This window comes from Akebia trifoliata, chromosome 11 (assembly GCF_017979445.1).
Source record: "Akebia trifoliata isolate Shusen 1 chromosome 11, ASM1797944v1, whole genome shotgun sequence".
Lineage (NCBI taxonomy): Eukaryota > Viridiplantae > Streptophyta > Magnoliopsida > Ranunculales > Lardizabalaceae > Akebia > Akebia trifoliata.
Genome location: NC_141385.1, coordinates 10,439,091 through 10,463,448, shown reverse-complemented (window position 1 = coordinate 10,463,448; position 24,358 = coordinate 10,439,091). Strand labels below are relative to the sequence as shown.

At 34.8% G+C, this 24,358-nt stretch overlaps 3 protein-coding genes across 3 annotated transcripts; 2 read left to right on the top strand and 1 right to left on the bottom strand.

Annotated features, from left to right (window-relative positions):
* The first annotated feature begins 304 nt into the window (after positions 1 to 304).
* Positions 305 to 4,326, top strand: LOC147390868 (aluminum-activated malate transporter 10-like). The gene is made up of 6 exons (XM_086458948.1): positions 305 to 644; positions 1,102 to 1,242; positions 1,328 to 1,600; positions 2,388 to 2,506; positions 3,368 to 3,511; positions 3,835 to 4,326. Exons 1-6 carry the CDS (start codon positions 305 to 307, stop codon positions 4,324 to 4,326), a joined length of 1,509 nt encoding a protein of 502 aa, XP_086315074.1.
* Positions 4,327 to 7,493: 3,167 nt separating this feature from the next.
* LOC147390867 (HIT-type Zinc finger family protein) lies at positions 7,494 to 13,366 on the top strand. The gene is made up of 5 exons (XM_086457379.1): positions 7,494 to 10,484; positions 11,002 to 11,074; positions 11,281 to 11,433; positions 11,856 to 11,919; positions 12,299 to 13,366. Exons 1-5 carry the CDS (start codon positions 10,405 to 10,407, stop codon positions 13,183 to 13,185), a joined length of 1,257 nt encoding a protein of 418 aa, XP_086313505.1. The 5' UTR covers positions 7,494 to 10,404; the 3' UTR covers positions 13,186 to 13,366.
* Positions 13,367 to 14,258: 892 nt separating this feature from the next.
* On the bottom strand, positions 14,259 to 22,407 carry LOC147390866 (NC domain-containing protein-like protein). The gene is made up of 2 exons (XM_086457378.1): positions 22,076 to 22,407; positions 14,259 to 15,236 (listed from the first exon to the last, which is right to left on the bottom strand). The coding sequence occupies exons 1-2, from the start codon at positions 22,167 to 22,169 to the stop codon at positions 14,512 to 14,514; spliced, it is 819 nt and encodes a 272-aa protein (XP_086313504.1). The 5' UTR covers positions 22,170 to 22,407; the 3' UTR covers positions 14,259 to 14,511.
* Positions 22,408 to 24,358: the final 1,951 nt, after the last annotated feature.

Genomic DNA, 24,358 nt, shown 5'->3' with positions numbered 1-24,358 from the left:
AAAATGTCCTCCACACACTCATGCCTTCTATCAATTTTTTTTAAGCAATCCAATGTACAAAGTGCTTCCTTATATAAGCTTCCATAATGACCCAAAACATTTACAGACACACAAAACTAAACCCTTCTATTACAAGGCCTTAGGGCCTCTGAAACCTATCTTCTACATCATCTCCAAAACAATCAGTCTAGAAGAAATATACTGTACCTATACCCATAAACATAATTGACCCGTCAACTTAGGATCATCGATTTCATTTCAATCATTCATTTGGATCGATCGAAAGAGTGAATTTGATTTCAAGATGGTTAATGAGAAGGAAATGTCTAGTGGGCTAGAGTGGAGGGTACGGATGGGGGACGGGACATCGACCATATTGGTACCAAAGTCCAACCCAATCCGTAAAATCTGGTTAGGGTTAGGAGGTTTAGTTTTAGGGTTGGTAATGAGAGTATGGAAGTTTTTGGAGAAAGCATGGGATTTAGGGGTTGATGATCCAAGAAAGTTCGCCCATTGTGTAAAGGTAGCGTTGGCTCTCACTGTGGTGTCACTTTTTTACTATTTGAGGCCTTTGTACCAAGGAGTTGGAGGGAATGCTATGTGGGCAGTTATGACCGTTGTGGTAGTATTTGAATTCACCGTTGGTAAGTACTCTAAGCTCACATTCAAAATATAATTGAAATCTTGAAAGTCAAATAATCGAATGGTCCTACAAGCTTGATCGGCAATAGTCTAAGTTCATCTGATTAAGTTGATAAGACAGTTTTGATAATGGACAATGAAATTTTTTATTTGTTTTTCTTAAACTTATACAACATCTCACTATGTCACTATAACATCTATTGTCTAGTACTTAGTGGGAAATACCAAAACGGTCATGAATGAGACCAAAATTACTGACCCAGTCATAATTGTAACAAATTTATCAAAACCATCATATACTAATTTTAGCATCATACACTTTGATTTGAGTATTTTTATCATGGGCTTTTAAAGAGGCCCATTTTGGAATTAAGACCCCACCCACACACACACCAAAAAAAAAGCCAATACCTAAATTACCTATGATTATAATTTGAATGACCAAATCAACCATTGCAGGTGCAACACTCTCTAAAAGCTTAAACAGGGCAATGGGGACATTTTCAGCGGGAGCTCTAGCCATCGGTGTTCATTGGGTTGCAAATCAATCGGGCAAAAGGCTCGAGCCTGTAATTCTCGAGTCCTCGGTCTTTCTTTTAGGTCCGTAAATCTAATAAAACAAAATTCATACTTCAATACGTATGTTAGCTTTTTTTCATAATTAACTCTTTTATCTTCCTTGTAGCTTCGATCGTAACTTTCTCTAGATTTATTCCCATTGTGAAGGCGCGGTTTGACTATTGTGCCACGATCTTTATCCTCACCTTCAGCTTAGTCTCAGTATCGGGCTATCGTGTTGATAAATTGTTCGATATGGCACATCAAAGACTAACCACCATTGCCATTGGGACTTCCATGTGCATGCTCATAAGCATGCTTATCTGCCCCATTTGGGCCGGCCAAGAACTACATCTTCTCGCCACCCGTAACATGGATAAACTTGCCAATTCCTTAGAAGGTACATATTTTATACGATATGTAGATTAATATACATGTATATAGCTACATGTTTTTACGTTACAAATGAGAATTGAGGTGGTGAAAGCTGATATGTGCACACTTGAAATAATAATATTCTAGACAAAATTGAATGTCAAAATCCCAAATCAAATAACAAACACACGATAGAAGTAAGAGAAACACATGCTTACTTCCATTGATGAGATGAAAGTGATTCACTAAATTTGAGAAAGAAATTATAGTAATCCAGGGGTTTTTCCCAACACCTTTCTTAGAACCTGAGAACCCTGAAACCCTAATTTTTTATTTGATTTCATTCCAATTGACCCATAATTTGGGTATTAGTGTACAATCACCAACTAGGGGTTCAAGACATTAATCACAACAAGTAGGTTCAACCAACCCTAATAATTGGGATGAGGCTTTTAAGATGATGACGATGATTAGTGTAATAATATATTAAAAATAGTTGATGATCTTGGACTATTATTAGTAGTCTATTTTGGTGATCATTCTTATCTTTAACTTTTAGAGTGTTAGATGTTTAGAATTTCTCAAAGCTTATCCCAAAGATTTGGGGTCGGCTTCCTCTATTCCGCTCTGTCCAAAGCCAAGTCTTCTATAGAAGTGAGAAAATTTAGAAATGATTTATGTTTTATAAGACGTATATTAGATACATATATATATATTTGCATACTTCAATGCTATTAGAAAAAATTAAACATTAATAGTACAGTGTTATGAGAATTCTGGAGTAATATTTTTCATTTTGAACTTAAATTCAGGATGTGTTGCTGAATACTTTAAAGATAACGAAAGCATAATCAACAATGAGGAAGAATCACATAAAAAATTGCAGGGCTATAAGTGCCTGTTAAATTCAAAGGCAACGGAAGAATCTCTGGTAAGTAAGTGATTTGATGAAAATGGATTTACAAGATTGCAAAAAGCATGTCTAAGTGTAATATTTTTACAAGATTGCAAAAAACACAATTGGGTTTTTGGGTTCCACATGGATGTTGAGCACAACTAAGAATTCTAAAAAAATTTAGAAGAAAGAGAATTTTTTTTTTTACCATTAGTCAATGTATTTTAAATTTGGGAGTCTTTTACCAAACAATTTTTTCTTTTGAGCTTTTTATTTTAAAAACCTAATCAAAACCAAGAATCATAAAAGGTTAGGGTATCATTTAGACCAACGTGACAGTCCACATGCCCCAATTGAGGAGCTCGGCCTATGTATAAACTTTTTTAACTACAAAATCCTTGCTTTTTAAATTAGATTACACTATGTGAGAACTGAAATTTTTGACGGGCCAAGATCTATAAATTTTAGAAAATGAATTTTGACGGTTCAGGCCCGTTGAAAATTTTGATGTTCCCCAGATTTGACAGCTTAGAATCGTCGAATTTCTCCAATCCTTCACTAATTTGATGGTTCTGACACATTGAGTATAGGCTTTTTAATTAAAACATATAATAATTAAGAACACTTTTGATGAGATAATCGTGGAAGAAACATAGTTATAGAGGATGCTATTACCCCAATGGAAAAAATTCAGTAGAGAAAGTGCAATAAGAAGAAAAAATGAAAAAATGGGATACAAAGAACAGGAAGGGAGTAGTGTAAAGGCAATCCTTGGCTTTCATGTTATCGATCCATTATCCCTAGTTGCAATAACTTTCAAAAGTTATCTTTGTATGATTTTTTTTTTTTTGTTTTTTAAATTTTTTCTACTTCTTTGACCCAATCTGTGTACTATAGGCCATTTTTGCGAGATGGGAACCCGCCCATGGTCGCTTCAACTTCCGACATCCATGGAAACAATACTTGAAGGTCGGGGCCTCCATGCGTAACTGTGCTTATTGCATAGAAGCTCTCAATGGTTGCATCAATTCAGAAATTCAGGTAATTTTGAAAGTTTAAAACAATTAACTTCATCATCCAAGCCTTATTCCAAAGATTTGAGGTTATTGAAAAGAATCTTGTTCTCTATTCAATTGTGTCTAGAGCCACGTATTCTATTATAGAAAAAAAAAAGATTATTTCGAAGTCCCTATGGTGCCCAATATTCTCCTCTTCATGGAAGAAAACCCCACTTAATTTGTATCTCTTTGAGATGAAGCTTTGTTGTTGTTGATGATTCCTATAAATTAATTGGACAAGAAATTTTAGTTTTAATTATTTTATATTTTGTGTTAATTATAATTAACATTTTGATTGAACTACAGGCCCCAGAGTTCATAAAGAAACATCTTAGTAACCCTTGCATGAGATTAAGTTCATACTCTTCAAGTGTGATGAAAGAGTTGGCTATCATGACTAAGAACATGAAGAAATCTTCTACCATAGATTTTTCAGTTGGAGACATGAACATTTCAGTTCAAGATCTTCAGAATGCTTTGAAGTCTCTTCCTTCCCTACTGATTCCACCACAATTACCCGTAAAAGAAGAAGAAGACGTTGAAAAAGAGAAGAAAGATTTGATCTCGACGACACCCATTGTACCTCTAGTGGAAGTTCTTCCCCTTGCCACTATAGCTTCATTATTAATCGAAATCGCAGCGAGGATTGAAGGAGTCGTCAATGCAGTCGATGAGTTGGCCAGTCTAGCGGATTTCAGACCGTCCGATAAGAAGAAGCCCACACAGAATCATCCCATGAACAAGGGTAACATAGATGATCAAGAACAAGATACAAGGACCACCCTTCAACAGGTCTAAGTTCTATATATATGGTCAATGTGGTGGTAGATTTCTACATCTCACTCCTCGAGATTTGTGTTGTTAAAGGAAGAACACTTGACCTTACTACCCATTTCACTATGAATCTTTAGGAGTTTAATCAGAGAAATCTAACTCCACAATTAACTTGTATGAGAATCATTTTCTCACCAAAGATATGATTTGTTTGTGACAAGAAATATAAAGAATCACTGTAAAGGTATATACAGTCAAGTAATCTATGCTTGCCCTGTTGAATCTCAGCGATTTTTAAGTTGCAATTTTTTTTTCTCATCACCTCATCATTTATAAGCTAAATGTTCCTTAATCATTTTCAAGGGGATTCTAGTAATAAAGCAGAACTAGAAGGGTAAATCGGTCAACATATATAGTATTATAATGTTATGACCAACTATTATTGGCAGAAGAAAGAACAAAAAGAGGCACATATGACTCCAAAATTATACTGGCCAGGACACATTTCAAAAATATTTATCAAAATAGTACATATTCTTTTTTTATATTTATTTATGGACATTTAGCAAAAAAATTCCATAGGTTCAAGACAATGGCAAAAAAGGGTCACTTTTTTTTTATACTAAAAAATATTTCATTTGCTACAGTAACTCGTATTTTTTGGATAAAAATGCCTTTCACTTCATCTTCTTTATTAAACCTTTCGTAAATTACAATTTCCTCCCTCCTCTATTTTCAGATTTTTACGAAGGAGAGAACTCTCCATTATCACTCAAAACTCACCAAATATCTATTAGAATTATCAAAAAGGATCCAACTGTGAGGAACGACTAAAATCTTGTTGATCTAGGTGAATCTCGTGTTCCATCCATGATTTATTAGACATTTTTATCAAATGTTATCCCTCCCTCATCTCTTTCTTTCATTTCTTTTAAAATCTTTTATGTAATCTTGAATAATTTTATCCTCATAATTATATAAATGGAAAATGATAGCAAAAATCTAAATGATTTCGCGAATTTTTTTAGGGTATAGATCATAAAATTTTTGTAGTGTCGAGGTTCGACCTTGGAATATAACATAACCATCGTCGAACCTATTGAGGTTCAATGCTATAAAAGTTTTATTATAGTTGAACCTCTATAATACTATTATAGTAAAACCTCTAATTAATATACAATCATTGAGGTTTGAAGATGCAAACAACTTTAAGTTATAGAAGAAACATTCTATTAGTCATTCGTCGAGGTTCAATGATAGGTAATATTGAACCTCAACGATAGTTTTATTATATTCCAATGTCAAGTTTTGACACTGCAAAAAATTTATGATCTATGCCTTAAAAAATGTGGAAAATAATGTAAATTTTAGTTATCATTTTTCATGTATATAATTATGAGGATAAAATTTTACAAAGAATTTTAAAAGAAATGAAAGAAAAAAAGGAGAGAGGATAATATTTAATGAAAATATTCAATAGATCATGGATAAAACACGAAATTCATCAAGATCAACAAGATGTTGGTCGTTCCGCGCATCCGAATCCTTTTTTATGATTCCAACAACTATTTGATGAGTTTTAGAGTGAGAATGGAGATTTCTCTCATTTGTAGATCTGAAAATGCTTAGGAGGGAGGAAGTTGTAATTTACAAAATATTTAATGAAGAAGATGAAGTGAAGGGCATTTTTGTCCAAAAACATGAATTACTGCAACAAATGGAATGTTTTTTAGTATTAAAAAAAATGGCATTTTTTACCATTGTCATAAATCTATGAAATTTTTTTTTTCCCTAAATGCCTTTTATTTATTTACAAAAAATTACCAAAAAGACACAAATATTTATGTTAATTATTAAATTTTTTTTTAAATATAAAAAATAGCTTAACTCTCTAAATTGTCTAGTATTTTAGTAACTCGTTGGACTGTCCAACATTTTAAGACCATTGACAGTCCAACAAGTTGAGTTGCCCATTATCTTTTGCAAAACTCTAACTAGTTGAACTGTCCAACAAGTTATTAAAATATTGGATAGTCCAACGATTTAAATCGTGTTAGCACTTTTTAAAAAATTAAAATTTTTTGTAATTAATAAATATAAAAAAATTAAATCTCTTTTTATAATTTTTCCCATTTATTTATATTCATGAGAATGGGTATTAGATGTTTTTCCATTATTTTATTGAATTTCCTTTTATACCCTTATTTTGAACTTCATACACAAAGTAATTACATATGTTGAGATTCACAAGAACCTTTTTGAATGTACCCCAAAGTAATTACATCCTTGAAACTTTGACAAAATCAATATCGGGGGTACCCCAAAGTAATCTTTGAATGTATGGTGTTTCGTTTGTTAGTTTTTTACCTCCCAAAAATCATTTAAAGAAAAAAGAGGCATTCTATTGCCACATCAAATTTTACTCAATGAACCTCAATTCATGTAATATTAAAGAAAAATGAGATATGCCCTGAAACATGTGCAATTTATGTAATTCTAATTCTGCTACATTGCTCATTTTAATTCTCAAAACATATTTTTTCAGTAAATTTGTCACATTTATAATCAACGAACTCACTGACAAATTATAATCGATTTTTTCAAATCAAAGAATTCGTTGATAAACTAATTTATCAATGAATTTATTGATTATAAAAATGATGAATTCATTAGAAAACATGTTTTGAGAATTAAAATGAATATTATACCAGAAGTGAAATTATGTCATAAGTTGTGCATGTTTTGATGCACTTTGGAAATTGGAATCTGAGTGTATTTTGATAAAATAAAAAAAAATATTTTTAAGAATATTTTTGGGACAAAATCCAATTTTCAAAGTGTATTTATTGTACTCTACGAATCCCTTTTTAAAGGCTTTTTTGGAGGTAAAAATCGTAACATACAAGGATTACTTTGGGTACCCGGATATTAGTTTGCAGTTTGGTCGAAGTTTCAAGGATGTAATTTAATTTTTTTCAAGTAATGGAATGTACTAAAAAAATACCTTATTTTATAGGGAGGTGAATCGAAAATCAATTAGTTTTTAGAAGAGAGTCGATGAACTGATGAAGAGGCTTCTAGTACACACAGCTCATTCGTTATTTTCAAAACAAAGGAGTTTACTTGTAGGAGCTTTGTGAGGTAAACTGGTGGGATTTCTCCTCACAACCCAAAGGTTAGTAAAAATCACTTTTAAACTTGTTTTTGTTAAGTTCAGAAAATTATTGTTTCGTAATTTATGAGGAAAAATCTTTCCTTTATTCACTCTTTCAATCTAAAAGCATAAACAACTGGGTGCGTTCAAGTCCAGCTTACTTATTAAATTAGAAAAACCAAAAAAAAAAAACCCAAAACTGTGGAAATCTTCCACCCACTAGCTGTTTGATAAAATGTCTCAATGGGTTTTGTGTAAAACTTAAAACCCTTGAATTGCACTTTGAATTTTGGAACTTTAACCACTTACAATAATGCTGAGAACGAGTTTGATGCGAGTGTCTCACTCACATAAGTTACCACCTCACTAGCAAAAGAAATTAGAGAGGTCCATTAATACCAAAAGTTTATTTATTTATTTATTTTAATGAATATATATATATATATATATATAAAGATTTCAAAGAACCCAAGATGATTACAATATAAGGGAAAGCTTAAATTGGAGGTCGACCTGACCAACCACAAGAGTAGTTAAAATCTCCAAAACCATACAAATGCCCAGCTAGAAATTGAAGCTCAAATGATATACACAACTAACTTCTCACCTAAATACCAAGTTATTGGAAGAAAAAAAAAGAACCCTTTGAATACTTTGTGCACCTTGGACCAAAGAAATAATAGAGCATGGATATCCAAATTATATGTGGTACCTCATTTTCTTTTCCTTTGAAGGCTGTAGCATTCCTCTTTTCCCCCCTGGAATGTGGCACACATTTTCGGTCCACCAGCCCCATGAATATTTAGATTGTCTCTTGAAGATATATAGATGTTATACTTGAGTACTGAAAATGATCACATCGATGGCAAGTAATCAATCGTGTAAAGTGCTTATATCTAATTACTGGAAGTCATCGATCAAGCTGATTGTGTGTAAGTGGGCCCAAAAAATGTTCTACAAGACATTCCATAGGGCGGTATCAAACATTTTGTGCTAAGGTAAGTAGCACATTTACACTTGGCAGAGTGGTTTTTGTGCACTTCACATAGTTGTTTTATTTGAGATGCTCACATCAAACTTGGTCTCCTATAATGCTTCTTGTGGCTTCTGACCCAGAGTTGTTGAATATTCATTGACCCCACACCTTGAAAAAGAAGGCTTTGTGGTACTCTTTCTGACCTACTGGAATATTAGCCCATCCATAAAGGGACGTATAATTAGAAGGTAAGATTGATTAGTATTTTTAGTCATTGATTTTAGCATTTGTTTTCAGCAAGGGTAAGGCTATATGTTAAAAGACATCGGGACTTCATGCCCATGATGATAAGTGTTAAATAGGACTAGTAGTTATGATTCATGAATTAGTTTGAGTTTTGGAGTAGGACCACCAAGGGATGGGCCTAAGATTTATAGGTTCATTGGTCTTGAAAGAGTGTGCCAGATGTCCCTTAATTTTTACAAAGAGTGCTTAAAATAATAAAGCTGTTCAAGTTTGAAAATCTCTTTTTTCTCCAACTAAAAAGATCCGAAATAGCACCATTACTTAGCATTGTAGTGATCATTATTTACATAAATTAGGATTGTTATAAACAGTAAATGGCCCTACATAGATCAATATTGTTTTCCCAAAAAAAAAAAAAAAAGCAGGTTTGAGGTGTTACCATTATAACATTCATCATTTATGTTCTGTTGCTGTGATTTTAAACTATCTTCATCATCATCAAAGCCTTATCCCAAAAATTTGGAATTGGATGAATGAATCATGTTCTACCATTTAATTCTACATAAAGATGTGTCTTCCGTTAATTTAAGTATACTCATATCCACTCTCAATACCTCAATTTGCATCTTTTTAGCCTTTCTCTTGCTCTTTTAGAACCCTTTTTTTATTATTATGACGGGTGTTCTGGACTCGTAAGCCCGGCTAGCAAGGTCGAGGCAACTGGCCTCTTAGAGCACCATATCTCGCCCAAATCCCCCGAGTACATACAATACCCCACAAACCACACATATCAGGTAAGTAGGTATAAATCCCTATGGGTGGCCAATGAGGGGGCTTGAGCACAAGACTTTCCCTTTCGGAGGAAATTAGAACCTTTAACTTTCTAATTGGGGCTATTATTAGTCATCCACTATCATGGCCTAGCCATCTCAATTATCTTTCCCTTAGTTTTTCACCTATTGGGGCTACTCCTACATTTTCTCAAATGTGTTCAAGTTCTATTATTTTTCTTTCTTGCTCATTCATCTCAGCATGCTCATCTTTGTTACACTCAATCTATGAACATGTTGTTCCTTGATTAGCCAACATTTAGCCCCATAAAGCATAACCAGTCTTACCAGCATCGTATAATTTTTATTTATTTTTCATAAATCCATCTTATAAAATTTTCTTTTTAATTTGATTGGGACATTGTCTATCAGAGCATTTTAAAAATACACCTCCGCTTTAATTATCTATCTTTAATTCTTTGGACATCTTTCTCCTCAATCCCTCTGTTATTATGGATAATCTGACCACGGTAATGAAAATAGCTATTCGGACTTGGGACTGGCAAGTGTGAAGAAACACTACACATGCAAAGTTCACTTGAAACCATGTTGGCTGATAGTTTTGTGATCCATACATTCTTTTATTTTATTTTTTCATTTGAATATATATGATGGCACATGCCAACCACTTGATCCAGCCAATTCAACCAGATTGTCTAGGCCTGGCACTTTTTTTTTCGGTTTTGTACGTGGTTTTGTTTAAGAAAGATCAGAAAAAAATTACATTGAAACAAATAAATTGTTCCCCCACAATTCTTCTATCCTTTCTTATTAAGGTTTATAGAGCTTTAAAGTTGTTTTTTTTAAAGCAGATTGATATAATTCACTCTCAGAATCTCAACCTTATTTAACCACGGTCTTCAAAGCTCCAGATCCATTCAACTTGAAGAGTTACAATGGAGGAAATAGTGATGACTTCGGAGAAAACTTCTACATCTTTTCAAGCATCACCAGCGACTAGGATAATCTGCCATGTGTGAGTGTTTCAATCTTGAAATTTTCTGTTTTCTTCTTATATGTTGTAACTTAAATAGAATTTAAAGGACTTCTTTTTTACTAAATTGAATTTAATGGATTTGGTTGCAATAATGGTGGAAGTGTTTGTTTATCATGTTTGAATTTCTGTGTAATTTTCTATGGAAAATATTGTAATTCTGTAACCAGGATTTAGGTTCTCAACAGGGGGGCCATTGCCTGAAAATTATAATGATTGGATAGCACTAACCACCTAATGTTTTGGGTTGCCCCAAATAATCAATTATTTTTCTCTCTAAATTGGACTTTTTAGGATTTCCTAAGTGCCATTTTTGGGCTGTAGTCTTCCAATCAATAGGTTAGTACTTGGATCGTCCAGATTTGCGTGCATCCGTGAATCTGTGAAGATGGCTAAGGGATTATTATGATTTTACCTTGCCACTGGATTATCTTATACTATTCTATAAATCTGCAACCAGACACTGATATTTTTTTTTTTTTTTTTTAATTTCCCACAGATGCCAAAAGCAATTTTCGCAGTATACTTGTCCTCGATGCAATTCTCGCTATTGTTCCCTTCAATGCTACAAGGTAGGTAGATGTTCTAGTAAAACCAGTTTTGGAGAGACAGTATTTCATGATTTATTTTGAGTTCTACATTTGCAGTGGAAGCTATTTTCAATACTTCCATGATATGAAGCAGGATTTGGGTGTTTCTCTCTTCTTTTTTTTTCCCTTTTTTATAAGTAAACTTTTATGCTATATTTATTATATTTTTATTTGTTTATTTTGGGTAGGGACATAGTATTCGCTGCACAGAATCTTTCATGCGAGAAAATGTTGTGGAGGAGCTGCAGCAAATGCAACCTAATGATGAAACTAAACAAAAAATGCTGGACATACTCAAACGATTTCACTCAGAAGACAAAGAGATGGATTCCATGGATGAAGAGATGGTATTGTAACTGAACTACAATTTATGCTTTGCACTAGAGTTTTTTTTGGCTTGTTATGTGTGAAAGCTTTAAAGAAGTTATTTTGTGTCTAAATCTATTTCTGAAATATAAGGAAATTTGGTGTTGAATTTGCTTCATATTGACTTGATAGCCCACTGTAAAGTACAATTGCACATACGAGTCAATTATTGACCAATTCTTAAGCAATGGTTTATGTTGGAATTATACCATCTTTTGTGGAAGTTTCATTCTATATCCCGTCCTATTTATGTATCACACTCATCTATCGCAGAACACAATTGTACATTATGATGACATTTTTCATATATTTGGAAGATTTCTTTGTTTTCTGCTTGAAAGCTTTCATCTTTGTTATTATTCACTTAATACAGAAAGTTTCATGAGAAGGATCATTTACTAAATCTATATCATTTACAGATTCCACACTTTCTGAAGAGACTATTCAGAAGATTTTATCAGGTATATTCGTGTCTCTTTACTTTATATTTGGTCTCATTTATACCTAGAATTAGTTTGTTTATTCATCCTTTTTTCTTTTATAACTTTTGTGGTTCCACAGTGGTCAAACCATTATACTCATGGTTACTTATGTGGCTGGAATGTGCATATTTAGTTTATTTTTCATCTGGTTGCTCCTGTGGTTGATTTTTTTTTTTTTTTTAAAGATATTCTATTGGCACACCACCTTTTGAAATTAATCATTGTATACATAGATTGGTGTGTTATAAGTAAAAGTCAGTATGTTAATAGAAGCTCTTTCTTTTTTTTTTTTTTCTTTCCCTGTAACTCAAATGGTTTGCTTACCAAAGCTACGTCACTTTGATTCTCCCCCTCTCAGGAAATCCAGTCAGTTTAGATGACTTGTCTGCCGTGGAAATGAAACATTTCCAAAGAGCGGTGGCATCAGGAGAACTAAGCAAACTAATAGAGCCTTGGGAGCCATGGTGGTTGAAACCTTCCGCAAGAAAAATCTCCCTCAGCCATGAAGGAACTCAACTTATCCAGCCTGTTTACCAGCAAAATACAGCAACCCCACCACAAGATAGCCTCGAAGCTGGTCACTCGAGTGAGATCCCAGCTGGGCCCGAAGACCCTTTGCCACCCATTAACAAGTTGAGTTCTACACAGCCATCCCCACTTTTAGCTGTTCACCTCGTAGACATTATATACACCTATTGCTTTACTCTTCGTCTCTACAACGGGGATTGGCAATCTGATGCTTTGGGTGCGGCCATGGTGGTGTTGAGTGTGTCTTTTGTTTTGGGTGAAGGTGGGCAGCCCGTGTCTGTATTGGAAACTCTATCTCATTGCTTGGAACAGACGTGCTCACCAGCGTACAGACATGTAGGTGGGTTGCAATTCGGCTTGGGTCTCTTTGATGACGTCATAAGCCTGCTTAATCTAGGTGGACCCGCCCTTGTTTGCACGCTTTGTGATTTACGGAGACTTATTCAAGATGGTGAGAGGATGCTCAAGTCTGAGAAACCGAGAAAATTGAGGAGTGAGGTCAAGACTAAGCTTAAACTTGCCAAGAGGAAAGTGTATTTTTTGATGTGTTGGGTTCATGAGCAACCAAGTGAAGCTTGGTCTGCATTAGCAGCTCTTGTTGGGGTGGAGAAGAAATCAATGGACGCGATAGATCATGGAGGTTGTAAGAGAAAGCCCGTGCAGATCGATGGTGAAGGAGAATGCAAAGACAAGGTTCTGATCGAGGAGGTTGAGTAAGTTCGTATTAAGATAATGTAGATTATCGGTCTGACTAATTAGACAACATATAAAATATTATGCATTGTAAAGGCATCACAAATCAAATTTTCTTAAATGTCATCAGTTTCTTTTTAATGTTCTTTAAAACAGTTTTGCTATTTAAGGTGCCACAGCTCTATCAACATTAGATTATTTGGTACTCCGGGTGGACAACAGACTTCAGTCCATGCAAATGCATGGTTTTCATGGGGTCCTGATATGCATTAACAAAGTCCAATGTTTTTATTTAAAGGAAACCCATTATTAGCTAGGAATCAAGTCTGCAGTGACAACATTTTCAATCTCATAAACACAGTTATTTTGCATTGTACCTGTGATCCACATGCAATGGATCTGGGCTCACATGATCCAGAGACTTTGCTCTTAGGTTGAGATGCATAGTCCTCTTTTTTATCTTCTTTTGGGTCACAGAAGAATCCTAGTTTCTGAATCTCCTCTTTATCTTCCAGGCAGACAAAAGTGGTGAATTTCATAAATAAAATGAACTTAATTTAAATCCATTCCTGGCCTCAAAGATCTTGATTTGTGCACCAATCTCTGGATCTCTCATGCACATCCCATCCCAATCTCTGGATCTCTCATGCACATCCCTTTCACTGCTGATAATAGTTCTTCTTGTACATGACCAAACCATCTAACTTTTTTCCCTTTTTTTTTTTTCTTTTTTTAAACAAAAGACAATTTTTTTGGGATAAAGCTTCCATGATGATGATTTTCACTCATCCATGCTATATTCATTCTATTAACTTAATGGTGCATAGGTCACTATGGAACTCACCAAGATTAAAAAACAAAAAATAACTATGAATAATAAGCAAGGAAACTATAAACTGTGACACTTGCAGTAGAGGGATCCATTTAATGGATGTTACCGAGGCTTCGAACACAGGATCCTTCGATCTTCTTCATTAAGATAGCTGCAAGATGTTCAATGTTGCTCTTTCATTAAAGATTACATTTCATTGCTTCATTAAGCTTTTATTCATGCCAACAAAAGAACTAAGAGGAAGGAAATTAAAAACAAAATAAAATGTCAGTAACATCCATCACATTACCTCCTAATTTCAGAATGAAGTTGAATGAAACTACAATCTGCCATTGGTAACAAATTAAAACAAATATTCAACACTGCACAGAATCAACAACCAGAAGACAATTTTTAAAAGACCCAGACAGACAATCCACACTAGAAATCCATTTTATTAACATCAATCAAATGCATATTATAGCTACCCAACCAAGAACGTGCACGTGAAGCCACACGAGCACATAGACAGACGCAATTCATGTTACCTGCATGTTTGTTGCTTTCCCAATTGACAAAGCACCCATGTTTGTTTCTTCCTCACAAGGACTATCATCACCAGCCCAACCAAGATTCACAGCCATGTCCTCTACTGCCACCTTGATAACATCGGTTCGGATTCCTATATCAGTAGCGTACCTACTCATACAATACATCCCAGCTGTTACAGTAGCAACCCCAATCGGACCTGGCATTAACAACTTCAAAGGAGAAGAAAGAAGGGCTGCCAAAGGGGCACCAATGACAGAAGAAGCCTGACCACTCCTTCCCACACCTGACTTGTCGAGGATTAGAAGACCTGTCTTGCAGTATAGCGTGAAGTCCTCACAATTGTTTTGAAACACATCATAGTTCCCAAACCCATTTTGAAGCAGATACATTGCTCTGTGGATTACTGTTTCTGGGGGATCTGATGTTGCGGTGGTGCACGTACCACCCCGGAATTTGGCAAGGAAGACGGATGGGGTAACACCGTACTCAAAGCAGTAGAGGGATCCATTTCCGAGGAAACAGTCCAAGCAAGAGAGGACTACACCACTGTTGGTTTGTCTGAATCCACAATCAGGGAAGGTTGGGCAGATCGAAGGAGGCTTTGAACTTGAACTTGAACCAAAGGAGTTGAGAGTGAAAAAGGTATCCTTGCTAGAGCTCTCGTTTTGTTCGCGCGTAAAATGAACAACTTTGCTTCCACCAACATATATTCCTGCATTATTTAGATAAAAACAGAACAAATAAAAAAGGTCCTTATTTTATGACTAAAATATCTTCTTCTTTTTTTATTTTTTTATTTTGTGTATGGAGAAGCAAGTGAAGAACATTATATATATATATACATGGGAGAAGTTAATTAGATTTTCAAGGCAGTGGGAAAAATTAGGAGGAATCTTCTGTTATATATTTGATTTAGACAGCTAATGAGGCATTGGAAAATTTTCAAGGTTAATGTATAAATGACAGGCCATTTGTGCATACTAGCATATGTAAGTTACATAATTTTAATATATGAAAACACAACTGTAAAATATTAAAAAAAAAAAAAAAAAGTCAATAAAGATGGAATATTATGAAGCAATTTATTCACTAGTAAATGATCTATTATAATTTTTTTGGTAATAATATTACTGTTTATATAGATAATTTTATTTTATTTTTATTAATAGACAAGAAAGGTCCCTTGACCTCCAAAACAAAAGAGACAAAACAGAATTGGCTACTCACATTACAACTGATTACCATAATAAACAAAAATTCCTCAAAAAAACAAACCCTTGAAATCTGAAAACAACTTGCACCAGAATACAGAAAACCAAGAATATCAATAATAACCTCCTGAAGAGTTGCTATTCCTCTCCTTCTAGAGCCCCAACACACAGCAAAATGAGTGAGATTCCATATGATCCTCTCTCTATCAACAAAGGCCTTGATCTGCCAACTTAGGAAAAAAAAAGTAGTATAGATCTTGGGAAGCACAACTAAGTATGAAAGTTACAGGAAATGGGCCTACACCTCCCAAACGAAATCACAACGAATTAAGAGGTGATTGACAGATTGACTGCATGATTTGCACAAGAAACAAAAATTCACATGAATAATTCCCCTAGTTTTGATATGATCTAAAAATTAAGAGTTTATCCAAGGCCAGAATCCAGATAATAATAAAAGCTACTTTAAAAATGAAACGTAAGAGTTTATCAGTGGGAATTCATTGAGATCTTTCTCAAAATCTTCCATATCCTTAATCAATCTAGATCTAGGCTGCTGCTGCTTCTTTTCCTTTGGTACCCAAGCCTATGTTTTCAGATTGCCTTCAATCTGATCACCCACATGGGATTTACCATCCCTGCATCCCTGATAAAAACTCCCGCGGACCTTTACAATCCCTCCTCCACCTAAAAATGATCATAAACACCCTGGGCAATTCTCACATGTGCCAGCCAGAACATAGGGACCCAACTATTTTTTATTTTCCAAAATGATTTAGAACAAAACCATAGCTTCATTGAGCTTCTTCGATAATGAAATACCCACAGCCATTCCAATGTTGAGAATGTGACTGCGAAGATACACAACCATCTCCTCCACTAGCTACACCCCTTTCTAGAGTCAGAGATACATATAGACTAAGCTAACTTGTCAACCAAACCAACTACTTTCGATCATTGTTCATTCCCAACAGGGGTGGAGCCAGGATTTTGCCCCATGTGGGGGCTACCAAGAGTAGAAAAACTTTTGTGGGGACAACTAAGAGTGGAAAAAAAATGTGGGGGCAATAGTGGCAGATTTTTTTATCTGCTGCTAAAATATGCCATAATAGCTCACTAATCCATAAACTTTGAAAATTCTTGTGGGGGCAAGTGCCCCCACAGTAAATCAGCCCCTGATTCCAAGAATGACCTTGATACATTAAAACCACCCCTCTTCCCTTGAGGATCAGTGCCACCAGCTACACCTCTATGATTTGAAGTTGAGGGGAATTTGGCTCCAGCGACGTGATCATCCAATAAAAGATGAAACTGAAGATAGCTCAACCAGGTGAGAGTTTGCAAACATTGAAGGAAGCAAATTTGCTAACCAACATGAGCAGATTCTTAGAAGAAAGAACTGAAGACAAGCAGAACAGGTCCATCAAAAACCAAAGCGAGATGGAAATGAAATTATTAGATGACTCAAAGAAATAAACTAAGGTGGGGGTTCGTATATCTGTTCTTGCTCCAAAGAGAGAACCCAAATGAAACAAAAAACTTTACCTATGTTAAGAACCTCCGGAGCTTGAGGGGACATGAAAGCTGGCTTCGATCGAAAAAAACTAGCGATATAACCAATCAGGGATTATTCTGCCTGAACACTCCTGATATGGCCATTTCTATCACTCATCTTCTGTGGTGAACGATTGGACTTGGAATCATGCTAAACAGATGCCTCGTTTACTTGTCTATAACTGGGAAACCTCAGTAAGTGTATTTATGCATATATTTTATGGGTACAGTATATGGAGCTGATATGTCATCAGTAAATTGTAGGGACAATAAATTACTTTGCATCCCATGGATTAGCAAAATGCAGGACCCCTAAGTGACCAGCAGATGGTGGGAGAACCATTACAAGACACTCCTAAGTGACCAAACGACATGCAAAGAAATATCATTGGCCAATTACATAAATAACAAAGATTAGCGATTGAGAGGCTTAAACAAAATTGGTAATGTAGGAATAACCAAGACACCATAAACACCATTAATTCCTTCATAACCTCTAGGAAAATGATGTGATAGAGGATGATTTACATTGCCCGCTCAACACCATTTCTTGTGCCTTTTGTCCCATCTCGCTTCAATGAATAGCTCACACTTAGGTTATCCTTATTGCCAAGTAAATAAGTTGCACATGGGTGTGGCTAGTATTACGCATAGGAATATAATAAAAACTAATATTTTTTGAACTTCTTTTAATACTCTTCTGACTTACTTTTGTGTACTGTTATGTCCTTATACATGCACATCATTTTTTTATTTGAGAATGCAAATGCTTGTTTGTGCCTTGTCCAGTGTTGTCAAATGCAGTGGCATGTACTATTTTCAAAGTGAAAATCACATATGCTACAGTTGCATACCCCAAACTATGCTATCTGCCAATATGCAATGGCATATATTTTCTGCATTTTTTTTTTCAATTGTTTTTTCTTGCAGCATATGCGATGTGTGAAATCACATATGTGAACAGCATGTGCTGGTCACACATGGTCGCATATGCTATTTAACAACATTGGCCCTGTCTGACTTCGACTTGGTGCATGTAGTCTATAAGGGGTCATCCATATACCATACTAAGCAACCAATTACATCCATTTACCCAGATGTAGACCATTGTTCACCCTTGAGAAGCTTGTCCAACGAAGGTATCAATTCAAATCACTTTAGAACTATTGTGCGATTGTTCAGAGAATCTGTGACCTTGAAATGTCAACAATTGTGTGTGCTGGTTTATATCGACTCGGGTTCCGTTGACTCATGAAAAATGACAAAAATGACCCAAGAAACATGATCCCAACCATGCAAACGCGAAATCCAACGTTCAGGACTTATCCTCACAAGCTATAAATATCCATGAGATGCATATTATCGAGATACAAATAAATCTCAATTGTTCGATTTCACACTTATATGGTCGGGATCGTGCGTTACATATATAAAATGGGGATGAAAAATAAAATTCATCCCCCAATGTTCACGTGTTGCCTTGAGATGTGTACCATCCTAAGATTTCCCACTCAAAGGTCCAAGATCTAGAATCCATTTTTTGGTTAGAGGTCGGGAGCTCTATTAGAAGAGATGAAACAACAATCATGCTGGAAAAAAAATTAAGGAAAATTGGGGTGATTGTAGAAATCACTTTGATCAAGACAAGTCAACGGAATCCCTAAAATAAAGAGAAATACCATATAAATTATTGAAGGACAAACATGGAAAAATCTATAAATAAGAAATCAATGACTTAGAGTAAAACTATATTATTAACTATATATGAGAAAAAAAGCGATACAGTCGTAATAATTATCAGGGCACCAAACTTATGAGTCATACAAAGAACTTATGGGGAAAATGATTGAAAAAAGAGTGAAATGATAAACAAAGATATTGAATAACCAATTTTGTTTTAGAACTAGGAGATCCACCATTGAGGCAATCTTTCTACTAAGACAAATAATTTAAAGAAAAAAGAAAGTATATCCACATGTTTTTGTTTGACTTAGAGATTGCATATAAAAAAGTACCTAAGATAATTTGGTGCGCGAACTGAGAAAAAGAAAAGAAAAGAAAGAAATCCCAAGTAGATATGTTGACATAATAAAGGAAATGGATGAGAGAGTTGTCCCTCGTGTTAGAAAAGAAAAAAAATTCCCAATCATCACTGGCTTACATCAAGGATCAACTTTAAGTACTTGTTTGCTCTAGCTATAGATGAAGTAACTGCTTATATTTAAGAACAAGTCCCTCAGTGTGTGTTATTTCCAGATGATGAAGTATTAGTTGACGCGAGAGAGAGAGCACAAAGCTATAACTATGGAGAGCTACTTTGGACTCCAAAGACTTTACAATAGGTAGGGGTCAGCCAGTATATGGAGTGCAACTTCACCAATGACACATTGAGATGAAGGGTCAAAAAAAATTATTATTATTATTTTTTGATCAGTAAAGATAATTTTATTAAAAGAGGGGAAACGACGGGGGTTGAGGAGACCAACCCAAAACAAAGCCAAGAAAGAAGAAAAACAAGCAAACAACAAGCAACAACAAAAGGTAAAAAAAAATTAATAGCCAAAACATAAGCCGAAACAACCATTTTCATTACATTACTCCACAATTTATAAGGGTGGAGAGATTAAGATTTTGCTAATGGAATTAGAGTGGGATGGTTAAAGTGGCAATGTGATTTGTAGTGTTATGTGACCTTGACATCCCACTAAAATTAAAATGAATAATCTATAAAACAATACTATAGGCTATCATTTTTTCCTTTATTTATCAAAATAAAAATACAGATTATCATTTATGGAGCTGCATATTTGGCAATCAAGAAACATGTTGATAGATTTAGCATAGTAGAAATTAGGATGGTAAGATGGATGAGTAGAAATACTAAGAAGTAAAAAATTAGTAATGAACGTATTGGTGAAAAATGTAGTAGTAGACCCAGTAAGTGGTAACACTAAGGGAAAGTTGGTTGTGATGGTTTGATCATGTGCAATAAAGGCTGATAACAGCCCTAGTTAAAAAAAGAAAAGAAATGCAAGCTGGAGTTTATAAAATAGCGAGAGGAAGACCTAAAAAGATGGGGATTGAGATAGTAAGAATGGAATGAAGACAATTAAACATGGTTTTAGAAAATTAAATGGCTGAACAAGATTGTCCAGCCAATCCAAAATTTTGGAATAAGGGTTTGTAAGTTCACAACCTGCCTTCTACTAGTACTAATTACTAAACACTAACTCGCTTGCTTGTCAAGCAAAACATATATATAAAGAAAGAAAATTGATCTAAAGGCTTCAGAAAATTATACATTTCACTATTCTCAAGTCTCCATCCAAGTTCTACAAATACTTTGTAAGTAATTAAACCAAATCAAAGGGATAAAAATTCACTACAAGTTTCATTTTGATTCTCCAATTGAAATGTATGTTTGAAGTGCTTTTGAAGAAATGACTGAAACTATTGGATGGTCGGGACAACTTGGTAATTTACTATATAAGCCTATAGGAAGTGATATACACATGCATTACAAAGCAAACTATGTTGACAAGTAGATAGCCACATCATGGTACAAATGTAGAATATAATAGTGGAATGAAGACAATAGGATACTCAAGATATATGAAAATGGCACACAAACCACAAAGATTTATTGGAAGAAAAAAATGATCGATCTGATTAAACAACTGACTCCATCAGTGTTTAGGTTAGGGGTTCAATTACACATGTAGTATTGGATCTATCACAACTATGCAGTTCACTTCATTCAGGGGTTACTCATACAACAGTTGGGCAAAACACATAATCACGGTACTAGGTAACTTGCAGATAAAAAAAGTCTTTAATCCTCAAAAGACATTTATCTTAATTTGATAAATAATTATGCAAAAAATATCATTAATTGACCAAAATCCACTGAAAAGAAAGTGGGATGAAAGCAAATTATGCATCCTACCATTGCTGGTTCAAAACTTCAGAATTTTGGTTCTGAAGTCTGAAATCTGAAATCTGAAATGAAACAAATGGAAATAAAGGTTCTAAAGTCTGAATTTTAAAGGTGGTCCACCTCCATTCAGACTTCAAAAGTGTTACCAAACACACACTAACCTTACATACAGTTCAACTTTAAGAGATTATTAAAATTGCATCTCGAACTTAGGTAAAACGCATGAAGTACGATCGCATCTCAAGAAATACACCATTAAGGAACCCAACTAAGTGACCGATCAGTGAAACAAGGTTGGGGATAATACCCAATTCTTTGCTTGATTCATAATCTGAAAATTGGGCCACAAATAGTAGACAAACTCAACAAGAATTCCCCAATTTGGGGTAAAATCCTACAATTTTCTGAAGCTTTCAGATTCTTAGATGTCTTGGGACATCCAAGGGTTTATCCCCTGTACAATTGCAATGCCTTAACCAAGGAATCAACGTGGGTAAACTTGCATGCAAAGCAAATTAGACCCAAAGTCCTTCCTCCATCACCCAGACACCCACATTTTGAAAATCCACCAAAAAATAAAATAAAAATAAAGCCGAAATCCAGAAGCGTGAAATTTAATCATCTATTTCAAAACTTTTGAAGAAACCCAATTAAGAATCTACATTACAAAGAAATCCATTAAGTAATTAAGAACAAAAGAACAAACAAACCATGCAACAAACATATACAGCATCAAGAAAGAGAGGAAATTGGGAAAAAAAATTTACAATAAGAACACACATTGCATGATTCAGAAACGTTTCAGGAGATTTGCATTTCTTGGTCAGAGAGAGGTTGGTTTTGACTTACCATGGTGAGAATAAGCGTAGATAGCTCTCCAACTGTAGATATGGTCACCAGGTTTGATCTGGGTTTTCTCGACTCTGTTAGAGAGGAGCCCCATCTCTCTCTCTCTCTCTCTCTCTCTGTAAACAAGCTTTTTGGGTATCTCTACTCTCTGCTACACAATAAATAATAGAGAAAGAGCAATAAAAGAGAGAGAGAGAGAGAGAGAGTGGGAAGGCCAACGGATCTGTTGAACAACCCAACGATTACTGTATTTTCTTTGTTTTTTAGTAGAGATGATAGTGATTTTGTTTATTTCAAGAGAGAGAAAGAGACGCAAAAAGCAGCACAGTAGAGAGAGAGAGAGAAAGAGACCGAAAAGCAACCATATTAGGAGTGTTGAATAAGTTGGGAATCAACGTTTATTAATTGGGATAGTAGACCATAGTTATGGACTATGAACCACTAAACTGTACAAGTGGTTCACACGTGTCAAGGGGATAAGTGTACCCTATGAATAACAATGCGAAGTGGAGATAATTCATTTACCAAATTCTCCTCCACTTCCACCCCAAAATGCACAATTAAATTGGTTTAATAGTCCAATTTGTTGGATGGGCCATTGCCCTTAGTATATGAATTTGGAAAACTCCTACCTTCAAAGAGAGAGAGAGATGGTTTGATTGGTTCACGATTTTGAAGGATTTATTGGTAGAGTGATATATATTTTATTTTATTTTACGATGAAATTTCTTAACAATAGGCCTGACTAATAGGGGTAAGGCAAAAGGTGGGCTTGAACTCACGACCTCAAAGTTACATTACCATATATCCATAGGTGACCTCAGAGTAATTTTGTTCATCTAAATGATTTACATAACAGTTGTGGAGCACGATGTATGTAGGGTTGTAAATTGATCGGATTAGGTCTGAAATATGATTAGTTTCAATCCAATAAATTTGGATCTAGATCATTTTATCTAGTAAGGTTCTGATCCGATGTTTTTGGACAACCATGTCTCGATCCGATAAGGAGTGGATTCAATAAAATGTGTGAAAGTATTAAAATCATTGAATCATTAATTATATTGAAATCCGATAAAAACTAGATCTGACAAGAGTCCAATTTGATGCTTACCCGATTAGTTATAGATCCGATTGGTTCTTTAGTGGGTTGGTCCCAAATCGACCCGATCCAATCCCAACCCGAGCCATTGACAACCCTAGCGCATGGTATCCAATGATAGATAGGACGAAAAATACAGAATCATTTTTTCACATAATAACCAATAATATGTAATTGTAGGACTTTGGTGGAATAGAAAGTCGTTGAAGTTTCAAGTCAACATCGACAAGTAAAGTAACTTTAACTATCATTAAAATAAAATAAAAAGAGGCAAAGATGATGGTTGTCTGCATGTACATTTTCACCGTACACGTGTCCTAGTCTCCTGTATTCTCTTTAATTAATATTATTTTATGGGCCACGTGTACGAAATAAGGTATAAAATAGGTCTGTTCTGCCGCATTTTCCTTGAATCTCAAATCCCAGGAGTGAAATAAATATGAGTGCTCATATCCTAACTAGAAAGTCTTCACTTTGTAAATACTCGGTTGACGTGGTATGAATATAAAACCGTAGATCTGTTTCCTCGCGATACGCACTGCAAATCCCTATAAAAATATCCATCATTTATGTATCGAGAAACAAGATCTCTGATTACGTATCCGTGTCACGTCAGACAAGTATTGACCGAGTGAAGACTTGGAAGTTAAGAAATCATTATTCAATAAATATTGATGATAAATCATCATGAACGTCATCAAAGCGTTGTCCCTACAAATTAGGGTCAACTAAGCCTAGGGTTGTCAATGGGCCGGGCTTTTGCACGTTGACCTGGCATGGACCGGGTTTGGATAGTGGTAATGGGGTTGTTTAGGTATTGGGCTTTCATTCTAGGCCCATCATGTGGCTCATCCCCAATAATTTATAGGGGTGCAACTTGGTCGGATTCAAATCGGGAACTTTGGATTGGTTTGGTTCGGTTTATAATGAATTTCGGTTCAGTTCCGAGTTAACAAAATAGAGAACCGACCAATTTAGTTCGATTCTTGGTTCATGCCTTGTAAGAACCGAATCCTTATATTAATAAAATTTTAAATAAATATTATTAATCTATTTAATAAACTATGCGCATTTTTTATGGATAAATTGATTATTTTTTTTATGGATAGATTAATGACATTTTTTGGATGGATATGATTAATGACTTTCTTTAATTGATGAAAAAAACTATTAACTTTTTT